This window comes from Phaseolus vulgaris, chromosome 4 (genome assembly GCF_000499845.2).
Source record: "Phaseolus vulgaris cultivar G19833 chromosome 4, P. vulgaris v2.0, whole genome shotgun sequence".
Lineage (NCBI taxonomy): Eukaryota > Viridiplantae > Streptophyta > Magnoliopsida > Fabales > Fabaceae > Phaseolus > Phaseolus vulgaris.
Genome location: NC_023756.2, coordinates 22499670 through 22513092, shown reverse-complemented (window position 1 = coordinate 22513092; position 13423 = coordinate 22499670). Strand labels below are relative to the sequence as shown.

At 37.0% G+C, this 13423-nt stretch overlaps 1 protein-coding gene across 1 annotated transcript; it reads left to right on the top strand.

Annotated features, from left to right (window-relative positions):
• The first annotated feature begins 4733 nt into the window (after nucleotides 1–4733).
• LOC137837446 (chlorophyll a-b binding protein, chloroplastic-like) lies at nucleotides 4734–5820 on the top strand. Its single transcript, XM_068646431.1, has one exon. It carries the CDS (start codon nucleotides 4883–4885, stop codon nucleotides 5675–5677), a length of 795 nt encoding a protein of 264 aa, XP_068502532.1. The 5' UTR covers nucleotides 4734–4882; the 3' UTR covers nucleotides 5678–5820.
• Nucleotides 5821–13423: the final 7603 nt, after the last annotated feature.

Genomic DNA, 13423 nt, shown 5'->3' with positions numbered 1-13423 from the left:
CTTGAGTTCGTTCTCTTCTCTTTCGATGTTTCGTTGACTCGCAAGGGCCGAACTCGAGCGTTTTACTTAGGCCTAGGTTGCCTTAAATGCGAGTTGTCGTTCTTTCTAACTACGACCTCCTCTGCTTTGATGTGAGCAATAACTCGTTCTCATATCTCTGAAAATGTCTCCATTGGATTTCTGATTAACGAGTTGTTGAATGGTCCCGCCGCTATACCTTGCTTGAAAGCGACGATCATCATATCTTCATCATGCATTTGAAGTCTTACCGTAAGTGCACTCAACCTATTTAGGTAATCCTTCAACGGTTCTCCCTCCCTTTGCCTCACGCTAAAGAGGTTATATATCCTAAGGCGTTTGACCTTGTTGGAGGAGAACTGCTCTTTAAACATAGTTGAAAACCGAGAGAAAGAGGTGATCTGACCATCATGTATCCCATTGAACCATTGTAGGCTTGTACCTATAAAAGTGCCCATGAATATTTTACATTGGATGGCATCCGTTCCTCCAGATATAATCATCTGAAAGTTGAATGATGTAAGGTGATTTTCAGGGTCCTCTATCCCCGTGACAAAGGCTATTTTCTGTGTGATGTAATGAGCTGACACAAGCTGATCCACGATCTCCTTCAAGAATGGTTTGGCATTATTCCTCACTGGCAAGCTTAGAGATCCTTCCCTGTTGGAACGTTGGACACGTTGGTGCAGGATTTTGCGTAATTCCTCATTGGTTTTGCACAACTCCGCATTGGCTTGCGCGTGCCCCTCCATTCCTTCTCAAGATGCCTCAATTTCTGCCATTAGGCGATTCTTTAGAAGCTCTTGCTCAGCTTGGGCTTCCACTTGCAGCCTCTCCTACTCAGCACTGGATTCCGCTCGTAGCCTCTCCTGCTCAGCCCTGACTTCTTCTTTGATCCGCTCTTGGATCCAATCATGCTCTTGTCTGTGCTCCTTGTTGGCCTCTTGGAGAGCTCTCATGGCATCCATGACTTGCTGTAAGACGGGGGCATCACTTCCTTTAGATCCATGCGGGCCTTGCCTTGTGTTTCTCATCACGTCGAAAAGATCAATCACAAATGCAGATGGGATCAAGTTTTATCGTGCTCCACAGTGGGCACCGAATGTTCTCGCCGGTTGACTGCATGGGCAAGCTCCGCTTCTAGTCTGTCTCCTCTTGGTGCATTGGAACAATGCTCCGTTGAGATAGGGGGATCTCTACCTGTTGATCACACTTCGACAATCAAGTAAGTGTGAGTATACAAAATAATAATCAGTTTCAATCCCTAGTACTTAGAAACATCATCCCTTTTCCGGGGGTCTCAAGCTCCTTTTATAGTTATCCCTTTAACAACTTTCACTCATGAGAATATAATCTCAACTGAAAGCATATATGACAGAAAAATATTCTGCATATGGACACATTTACTCACGGTGCTAACAATAGAAGACAATGTTGTAGCACCTTTATTTACGTGTGCTTGCTACTTGGTTAACAACTTTAACAACTTATATATTAAATTAACAACTTATATATTCATTAATATATATTCAACTAATAGCTTTATATATATTCACATATAATTTTAACTAACGTATGCCTTATAATATCATAAAATCAAACTTAATATTTTCTATTCTTTTACCAAGTTTACCATTAAAACTTAGTCGAGACCATGACCCATTTTTGGATCCAAAGTCGAGCTGACCACAACCAAATGCTTAGACTGAGGTCCGGAGCATTCATGCTTAGTACCCTTTCCATACTATTTTAAAAAAAAAGTTGATAAATTTATACGAATAATAATAAAACTAATTAATTTTTAAAATATTATTAAATAATTCATCGAGATGTTATTCTTGTAAAATAAGACAAAATTATGTAAAAATAATATAATACATAGTTTTAAAATAAAGTAATTGGATAATATTTTTATTTTAGTTTCTTGTATGATTTTATATTTATTTAGTAGTAATTTGTATATTTATATTTATATTTAATTTATTAAAATTAGTTTCATCACTATTAAACATGCGATAGACAGTAAGATTTTAGTTTCTATATTTAGTTTACATTTTAAAACCATTTCCGGTAAACAATGTTATTATCTGGTAATGGATTTTCTTTGTCAATTTTTTTATAAAAATATTTTTATCAGAGAAATAAGAGTCTAACCTTCCACAAATTAAAATAAAAGATGTTTTCTTATTAAAGCATTTAATATGCAATAAATTAAATTTTTTAAGCAAATTAATTTCTTGGATTCATTGCTTTTTCTATATAAAAGAATTCTCTTACTAAATGTTTCTTAATTCATTATTTGTTGATTAAATTTAATTTTTTTGAGAGAAGACCACAATAAGAGTTAATCGCTTTCTTTTTATTTGATCTCTTGAAACTCAAAATATTCATGTGAACATACTATGATAAACTCTATCTTCATTCACACTTCCACCCTCACAAACCATCACCATCCTTTGACTCCCTCTTGTCCCTCCTCCGCACACTATGTTTGTACCACAAAACTATATTCAACCTCACATAATTAAATAATTATTTTCCTCATCTAAAATTTATTCTTTCATTTTTATTAAAATTTTAAAATTATTGTTTACCTATAAAAAAATTAAATTTATTTTATTGTTCCACTCTCACCCATTACGAAGCAAAATAAAACAAAATCCGGCTACCATGAAATTCATTTTGAGTGCAAATTTAGACATTTGAAAAATGGATGTTGAAATTTTGATCACTTACTGAACCACACTCATACATTATGCTCTGCTCCAACATTGAAAAAAAAAAATAAGTAAAAAAAGTCCACATTCTTGGACAAAACCACATTACAAGAACATTAAACTAATAGTATGAAACGAATAAACCTGAAGGAGAGAGTTAAGAAACACTACTGGGTCTCTTATCCTCACCACAATAGTGAAAAAACTTCCACTTAGTAAGGTGATGAACACAAGTCTCCCAAAACTTTAAAGAACCTCAATATTTTTTCAAAACTTGTAAGATCATATTTGCTAAAATCTTTTCCACAAACTATAGTTTCACAGACGTGTATGTTACCCTTTTCTCAAACATTAAAGTTCCTAATTATAGAAAATTTAAAAGTACAGTTCAGTTAGAAACCTTACCGTACACTTAAGAAAATCAACTTGTTGAAAACATGATGACTTTTATATGGAAAGTGCACCACATTGTCAGAAGTAATAATTTGTTTTCAAGGACGGATATCGAACCTACAAGGAACAATTGAATAATCAAGTAAAATATTCACTAAATAAAAAAATAATAATAAAGTTTGTTTAAAATTGTTAAGATTGCAATGATTAATAAGAAAACAAGTCAAAAAGTTTGTTGCTTCAATTGGGAAAATAGGAATTGTGGTTCATCTTTCTCAATCTTTTGTATTTTGATTAGCATGACAATATTGTGTCATTTGATTGATATTGATGCTCGTATAAAAATAATTTATATTGATTTCTCGCATATAAAATTATTAAGATGTCTCCTAAATATCGATTTCTCGCATATTTATAAAAATATATTATCATTAAGATCAGACGTTGATAATAATTAACATTTCAAATTAATTCATAACATTCAAATATTTAAGCATTATCATTTGAGTTAGAAACTTTGAAGTACTTTCTAATCAAATCTAAATTTCGAGATCATGATAAACCAAACATTACAAACAAAACGACAATACCTGGCATCAATCAAAATTTGGCCCGTTCACAAATGTGAGTCCAATTGATTTCTTTTTCTCATTTGGAACCTCACATCCTTTAGGAACCATTTCATGAAGTCCCTGGGAACATAAAACTTTCTTATTTTGCAGAATCTGACCGAATGACCATTTTTCATGCAGTAAAAACATGTAACAACCGGTTGTTTAAAAATATATTAAGTGTAAAAAAAAATTAGAAAAAATTAAATTAAAAGCTCATAAAATAAGTTATTTTAAATTTTTTACCAAACAATTTTGTGTTCCTCAAACTAATTTATAAGTTATTTAAATAAGCTAATTGCTAACTTATTAGTCTTATCAAATATATTTTATATTTTATATTAAAAGAAGAAAAAATTAATTATTTTATATTTTATATATCTTTATATTAAATGTTATGTTTGAAATTTACGTGGATGAATTATCATGTCTAAGCATGTTTAATGCATTGTTTAACTATGACCCTATGTGAACTTATATAAATATGAGTAATGACTCTCTTCTTTTAAATAGTCATAAATTGTACTTTATTAATTAGATTATCTGATATATATATATATATATATATATTATTTTATAATCATACTCATAAATTAAATATAATAACATACAAGATATGAATTTAAATTTAGATTAAATTTTAAAATATATAAAAGTATGAAAAACTTAATTTAAGTGGAAATATTACAGATGTTATTTACAAATAAATCATAAATTAAAATAATCTCAACTGATCTAATTGGATGAGCCAATACATTGCATGCAGATGTATGAAAATCTTAGAATTACTAAGTCACAGGAATTTATGTGGATATGAAATGGCGACATTATTAATGCATGAATATATTGGACGTAGCCTATCCAAAATCATAAGTGGCAACTTTTTATTGGATAGGATTTGCTTGAGTGATATTTTATAAGATACTTCATCTGTGTTGTGAACGGATGAAAACAAAGGGTTAGAAATCGACAAGTGGACAAAATGGATACACCAAACCAATAGAAAATGAGGTATAGATCTCGTAAAGATAAAAACCCATTGATGTTGAAGTTATATAATAGGAATACATGCATTAACAAAACTCATTCATTCACTTACAAACCTTTTAATTCTTTTATTTATTCTGCAATACAAACACCACAATGGCTGCTTCCACAATGGCTCTCTCTTCACCGTCACTGGCAGGCCAAGCCATCAAGCTTTCCCCTGCCACCCCCGACATCTCTGGTGGAAGGATTTCCATGAGGAAGACAGCCTCCAAGTCGGTTTCTTCTGGAAGCCCATGGTACGGCCCAGATCGCGTCAAGTACTTGGGCCCATTCTCCGGTGAGGCCCCTTCCTACCTCACTGGCCAATTCCCAGGTGACTACGGCTGGGACACTGCTGGCCTTTCTGCTGACCCAGAGACTTTTGCCAAAAACCGTGAACTGGAAGTCATTCACTCCAGATGGGCTATGTTGGGAGCTTTGGGTTGTGTGTTCCCAGAACTCTTGGCCCGCAACGGTGTGAAGTTCGGAGAGGCCGTGTGGTTCAAGGCTGGGTCTCAGATATTCAGTGAGGGTGGGCTTGACTACTTGGGCAACCCAAGCTTAGTCCATGCACAGAGCATCCTTGCCATCTGGGCCACACAGGTGATCTTGATGGGTGCAGTGGAGGGTTATCGCATTGCTGGTGGGCCTTTGGGTGAGGTGACTGACCCAATCTACCCGGGTGGGAGCTTCGACCCATTGGGCCTTGCTGATGACCCAGAGGCCTTTGCTGAGTTGAAGGTTAAAGAGTTGAAGAATGGGAGATTGGCCATGTTCTCCATGTTTGGTTTCTTCGTTCAGGCCATTGTCACTGGGAAGGGACCTTTGGAGAACCTTGCAGATCACCTTGCTGACCCAGTCAACAACAATGCCTGGGCCTACGCCACCAACTTCGTCCCTGGAAAGTGATCATAATTGTAATGACACAATGAGACACACCTTGACTTACATGAGTAATAATGTAAAAACATTGAATATATATGAACAATGTGAATTATATATGTTTATGTTAAAAACATTAATGGAAGGAATGTTACACTATCATCATAAAACATGTCTTAAATTTCCTATACCGTAAGTGTGTTTTTGTCTTCTTTTTACGGAGGTTTTCACATTAATATCTTTCTTTTTTCCTTTTGAAGATGTTTTCGTTGTATTTGATTTTTAGGGTTATTATTTTGCGTATGGAAAATATTTTTGTGGATCTCATTTTTCTTTTACTTCTTTATGCTTTTATCTATATTTTATGCTTTTCATTATTTTGGCTTTTCGAAATTGTTTTCCTCAATTGAATAAGGTTTTTAAATCCTTTTCTGTTTTCATGTTTATTTTTCACTTTTGAAGATGAAATGAAAAGCAACCGTGATTTGTTAAGATTCCATGAAAATAGAGAGAAACATTTTCTTGTGAGCATATGAGAAGTTATTCCTTGATTAATTGTAATTTATTTGTTTTGAGTTGATCCTAGAAGTTGATTATGTCTATATTTTTCTATATTTGAATTTAGATGCATCAAAAGTTTCTAATGTTCTTCCACACAAAATGCTGCACCTTGTGAGCAGTTATCTGTGCAACTAGCTCAACTTCAACCCACTTGGTGAAGTATTCAATGGCCACAATGGGATATTTCATCTGTCATATAGCCAAAGGGAAATGACCTAGAATGTCTTTTCCCCATGTATGGAAAGGCCACGGGCTATCAATAAACCTCAACTCCTTGGCTAGGGTGTGGCACCAATCAATGTGCTTCTGACATTGTAGCGTTGGGCATACTTCACGCAATCCTCCTTCATGGTCGACCAGTAATTCCTAGCTCGAATGACCTTCAACGAGAGAGCTCGTCCCTCAATATGGCTACCGCAAATACCTTCATGGAGCTCGCCATGATGCGTGTACACGATCTCCACTCACACAAGTGAAGATTGGGTGAGTATAATCGTGACGAAAGAGTTCTTCGTCTATCAGGCTATACCTCCCCACATTCCTCTTAACTGTCTTAGCATTCGTAGGCTCGGCAAGAACTAACCCATCAACTAGGTAACGCTGGTAAGGTGTTATCTAAGTTTTTGTGGTGTCGACCCGCAAAACCTTAAAAAAAATCGTCTCCCAACAACCTGTAGGTAGTTATCCTTGGGACTCTTAGGGTCTCCTGAGTCATCGACTGATGCCTTCTCTCTTTCCCTGAGGTTATCCCGAGGACCTTTACGTGGCTGACCTTGGTTGGTCCTCCTTCAGCTGTCCTGGGCAACTTCAATGTCTCCTAAATTACTGACCTCTGCCGACCTCCCTTCCCTGAACTACCAACTTAGACAACAGGTCTGCTCGAGAGTTATGCTCTCTAGGAACGTGAACGAGGTCGAACGTAAAGAAGGCTACTTTCAAGATCGTCACATACCTGAGATATGAAGCGAGTTGTGGATCCTTGGCCTGATACTCACTCGTGACTTGCCCATTGACAAGCAACGAGTCACTCTTTACCAACAAACTCCAAGCTCCCAACTCCTTGGCTAGTAACATCCCTCCTATCAAGGCCTCATGCTCAACTTGATTGTTACTCGCCTTGAATGCGAACCTCAGGGCTTGTTGGATCAACAACCCGCTTGGTCACTCTAGAATGACCCTAACCCCACTTCCCTGTTGATTGGAAGATCCATCTACCGAAATGACCCACTGGAAATCATTGGGATCGAGCTGGGTGTCGTCAGATGAAAGTTCTACCAGTAAATCAGCATATATCTGACCCTTAATCAGCTCTCTAGGTTCGCTTGCTATATTGAGCTTTTGAAAGACCTTGCGAATGGCCAAACCGGTCACCATAATCACGATGAAACTCTGAAAGTAGTGGCGAAGTCTCTGAGCTGTAAACACCACAGCTAAGGCATCTTTCTCGATAGCCTGATACCAAGTTTTCGGTCCCTGCAGTACCTTACTCACAAAGTAGACTTGCTTTTGGACCTTATCTTGATCTTGCAAGATGACCGAGCTAATCGCTCGATCTGTAATTGCAAAATAAAGACGAATAGGGGTACCTTAGACTGGCTTACTAAGAACAAGGGGACTAGCCAAGTAATCTTTCAACTTGGTGAAGGCTTCCTCGCATTCTTTGGTCCACAAAAAATGATTGTTCTTCTTGAGGCATTGGAAATAAGGATACCCCTTATCTCCACTGGCTGACAGAAAGCGAGATAGGGCAACGATGTCTCCAATTAACTTTTGGACCTCTTTCACATTGGCTAGGCTCCTCATTCCTATGATTGCAGCGCATTTGTCGGGGTTCGCCTCTATGCCCCTCTTAGTTAGCAAGAAACCAAGGAACTTCCCAGCTTCCACCTTAAATACGCACTTATCTGGATTAATCTTCAAATTGTACTTTGTTATTGTTTTGAATAGCTCTTCTAGGTCGGCAATATGTTGGTCCTTCTCTTCTGACGTGTCGACCATGTCGTCTACATACGTCTGTACGTTTTGCCCGAGCATCGAGGCGAGGATCCGCTCAATCAACCTTTGATAAGTAGTGCTAGCATTTTTAAGGCCAAACGGCATGACCTTGTGACAATAGTTGGCGAATTCGACCATAAAGGATGTCTTACTCTCGTCCCTCGGGTGCATATGAATCTAGTTGTACCCCGAGAATGCATCCAGGAATCTTAACAATCGACAACCCGAGGTGTTGTCAACCAAGGAGCCTATGCTTGGTAGGGGGTACGAATCCTTGGGATAAGCCTTGTTCAGGTCGATGAAGTCGACACACATTCTTCACTTCCCATTGGCCTTCTTTACCAATAAAACATTTTTCTGCCACTCAGGATATTGAATCTCCCTTACGTGGCCAGCAACCAACAACTTCTAAGTTTCTTTTCAGATGACCAGTTTCTTATCCTTGTTGAAGTTCCTTCTCCTCTAGACCACATGCTTGACTCTCTCATCCATGGTACGTTCGGAAGCAGAGTTTCGTCCTCCTGAAAATCCTCTCGAGATGGTGTTCAGCTCTCCGTGAACCGATGTCTTGTGTACTTGGTCCCTGAGAGCGACCTCTCATTTTGGCTCTCCCTGGTTAGCCTCAAGATACTCCTTCAGGAACCCTTCCTTCACCAAGCTAGCCAGTTGGTGGCCTAAAGCTATGCATCGCTCGACATTATGCCCAAATGCTTTGTGGAACTCACACCAGACATCTCTTCGTGATACCAGATTTCGATCTGTCTTGTTGGGAAACTTTAGCTTGTCTGCTACCCCTAGCATACTCAATAACTCTTTGTAGGACACTCGAAAATTGAGCCGAGTATTTATGTTAGAATATATGGCTTTAAACTAGAGGGGGGGTGAATGGTTTAAAGAGGGTTTTCACAAACTTTTTAGTCTAGAATGAAATTCTTTTGAGAAAACTTGATTCAGAATTCAGTTTGCCAAAAACACAAAGCAATTTAGCACAACACCAAAAAAACAATCGGTTGTTTCGCAGAAACAATCAGTTGTTTATACCAATTAACAAATATAAACTGGAATTAAAGAGTTCAAGGGATATAGAGATTGCACACACAGTTTATACTGGTTCACTCTTAAACCAAGAGCTACATCCAGTCTTCCCAGAAACCACTGGGGGAATCCACTAAGCAATCAAACCTAGATTACTTACACACACCACCAAAGAAGTGACCTTGATCCCCTCAAGACACACACTTCCTTTGGCTTAGCACAAACACCACCAAGAATGTTGATCTTGACAACCTTAAGAGCACACAACACTTCTCAGCCTCACACAATAGAGTTTACACAAAGTACAGAATGATTAAACTTGTTAATGAATGATCTAAAATCAATACAAGATGAAAATCCTATTCCACTCTCTCTTGATCAAAGCAATCTCAAAGCACCCTTTAACTCTTCAAAAGCAAAATTAGTGAAAAACTCAAATATGTTTTTCTATGATTAAATCTCAGTTCTTGTTTGTTACATCAACTAAACAAACTCTTTATTGCTTTAAAAGAATAGTCAAAGCATTTAAAACTGGAGCGTATTCAGTTATAAAATCATTTAAAGCTCAGTCAAAGCACAAAACAATTTTCTGTTATGGTCCAAAAAAAAACAATCGATTGAATGCTCGAATCAATCGGTTGTTTTGGTTTGACAGCAAGTCAATCACCAAAAACAGTTTTCAACCTTTATCAAAACACCTAAGTATAAAACAATCGGTTGCAAACCCAAACGATGCTAAGAATCTTAGATGGCATGTAGATGAGAGGAAATGTGATGGCATGTACCGACATCCAGCTGATTCTATTCAGTGGAAGAAATTTGATGATGAGTTTCCAGAGTTTGGTAAAGAATCAAGAAATATCCGACTTGGTTTAGCTATAGACGGAATGAATCCGTTTGGTAATATGAGTACAAATCCCAGTTCATGGCCTGTTTTACTAGTTATTTACAACTTATCTCCTAGATTGTGTTGTGTCTATTAATGTCTAAGTTCAAGAGGGGAGGGGTGAATTGAGCGTATAAAATTTTTGAAAACACACACTGTTTTCAGTATATCAGAGGTAAAAGAACAGATTGATTTTAGAATGAACAGATTGATTCTTCAAAACAGTCTAACACAAACAGAACTGCACCAGATTGAGATTAAGACCAGATAGTGATAGATAGCTAAATCAGATTGGTTCACTTTTAACAGTTTTGAAGAACACACACTATACCAAAAGAACAATCAAATTTATTCAACAAAGCTTTAAGGACAGTGAATCTTTTACATGAATTTTATGAAGAAACCTATTGGTTCTTAATTCAATTACAAACTTATATTCAAAAGCTTTGTTTATAATTAGAGAACTTTTCCAGATTAAGAAGAACAATTTTTATTAAGCCCAGAATTAACAAATTTGATTTCAAATGAACAGATTTCGTTCTTGACAGAATTAAGCAAAACCAAAAACAAGTGCAGGGATGAGAAGAGAAATCAAGAGAGTTTTTATACTGGTTCACTCATCAAGAGCTACATCCAGTTCACCTTACTCCAAGCTGGAATCCACTAAAACAGATACAATCAATTACAGCATACACAGCTGCTCTTGAACCCTTCAAGAACTTAAACAAACACTGTTGAAAAACACTATTCCAACACACCTTGCACTCCAAGAAACCCTATCAAGAGTGACTAACACTTATACCTATAACAAGAATGAATAAGGGAAAGATTACACCTGAAATTGTGTTGCAAGAACATAAACCAGTTATTCTATTTGCTCCAAGACAGTACCAACACCTTCATCCAGCACAAGGTTCTTTAAGAACAAGCACACATTTATTGAAAAACCTTTGCAAAACCTTTCCAATTCTCTTTCTCACACAAGAAATGTTTTATCTCTGTTAAAACCGTGATTGCTCAACATTCCTTCATGTGAGAAGGGCATTTTATTTTATAGAGAACAAAATCTAACTACTTTTCAAAAAATAGTTTCAGAGCCGTTTAAAAAACAACAGATTGATTCTAAAAAACAACAGGTTGAATGTTAACAAAACTGCCAGCTCAGCTTAACTGAAATAACAGACTGAGCTTTACCTTTGGTGCCCTAACTGAATTTCGAAAACCCTTTCAACAGAGCAAAAATAAACCTATTGTTTCTCAAGAAAACAGATTTATTTTTGTACTGAATCAAACCTTTTAAGAAAACTTTAAAACGCTTTTCCAAAACCATTTAACCACATCATGTGCTTGATCTTACTACCTTGAATTGGCATCTAGGATGGGTCATGCAGCAAAAGGCAACTTTGAATACACACAAACCTAAAGTACAAGATCATCTAAGACTCATAGCAACCTTCAAAGCAAACTAGCTAAAGACTACATCAAACACACCAATGCAAGGTAGAGATGAGCTTCATCCATCACCAACAATCTCCCCCTGTTTGATGGAGACAAAAACCCCTTTGCTTTGCATACTTGATGATCAAAACTGAACTGTTCTAGCTTCCAAGCAAACTACACAACAACATTTAGAGATAAAACCAGAATATATCAGTATATGAGTTTTGTGCTACCTTCTTGCAGCTTGAACCAAATCATCAACTTATGTGAGCAATCTTTCATCTGTCCTTCTCCCCCTTTGGGTTCATCAAACAGAGTAGAACATAAAATAAAAGAAGCACACCATAGACATGCATAACAGTTCAAACTAAAACCAGTTTATAGGTCCATTACAAACCAAAACAGAATTAAACCGGTGCAGAAAAGAAAAAAAGAGAAAAACCCAATTATTCAACAAGACATAAAGGATAAAGACTTTGAAAAGATCACTTGTTATAGTGGTAGAGCTCGGCTAGCTGCTCCTGAACTTCTTCAATTTGGTCATCCAAGTGTTGAAACCTGGCTTGAGTCATTTCATAGTATTCCTTTTGGTCGTATGTGAGTGTATCCAGCCTGCTTAGAACTTGCCTTTCGAACATGGATAGAGGTTCACCTCTATGCACAGGTTCCTGATATGCAACCAATGCATTTTGGCTTGTAGCAGCAACATCCTCATTTACGAAAGAGTGAACTGGTGACTCATCCATGTGATGCACACCATCAACATTTTCTTCTTCTTCTTCTTCTCCTGGATTAGCTGCTTCATTCTCAGCTCTATTTGCAGCATTCCTTCGAAAGATCCAGCTGTCTTCCTCCTTTTGGAACCCCATTTTCAGGAGAGTGGAGTTGTCTATTTCACTTGCTGCCTTAATGGTGTCATTTCTCTCATTTGCAGTATCAACTTCAAAATAGTCAATTAGTTTTGATACAAAAATTGCATATGGAAGGCGATAATTGGGAAGCCTTGTGGATTTGAGCATATGCTCTACCATTGTACTTACCCAATTTACCTTGAGTTGATTCATTATACAGTATAGCAGAATCAAATCCTCTTCATGAAGAGTAGCATGATTGCTTCCTCTAGGAGTAAGTTGCCAAGCAATTATGTAGGCTAGGAGTCTTGGAATTAAGGTCAGATTACCAGCATGAAATCTAGCTACTGGTTCAGTAGGATTTCTAACACAGCTCCTATAAAACTGCATCTTGTTGAACCCTTGAATTCCAGCAGTATTCCCTTTGCTAACTTTCATTCCTGAATACTTGATTCCTCCCACATTGCTCCATATTTCCCTTGTAATTTTCAGCTTCACTCCTTTCACATGAGAAACAAGGTTTTTGCCATCTTGAATGAGGTTGCTGTAGAACACCTTTACTAGGTCTGGATAGACACTTCCAGTCATTTCCAAGAAGCTTTTCAGTTTTTGATGCTTGAGTAGAGTTTTTGCTTCAGTCAGATTTTCTTCCCGCAACCATGAGAATTCCAGCACCTTGGGCACATTGACTTGCTTTCTGCTTGTCTCATGTATGAACCTTGTCATAGCTTCAGAATCTCCAGCAAACCAATTTTCCAGAATGCCTTGGCTGCTGTTAGGTTGCTCTTTGAGTTTCTTCTTTCTGTGTGATGAGGATGCCATGCTGGATCTGTTGTTATCTGCACCTATTCACCAAAAGACAATCCCAGCTAGGAAGAGGATCAGTAACAGTTCACATGATCATTTGAACACAGAAATTAAAACAATAAATTGTTTGAACCTGGATAGCTTGTAGAAGGAATGAGAAGGTTTGAAAAACAATTGATTAATACCAGATTTATATAG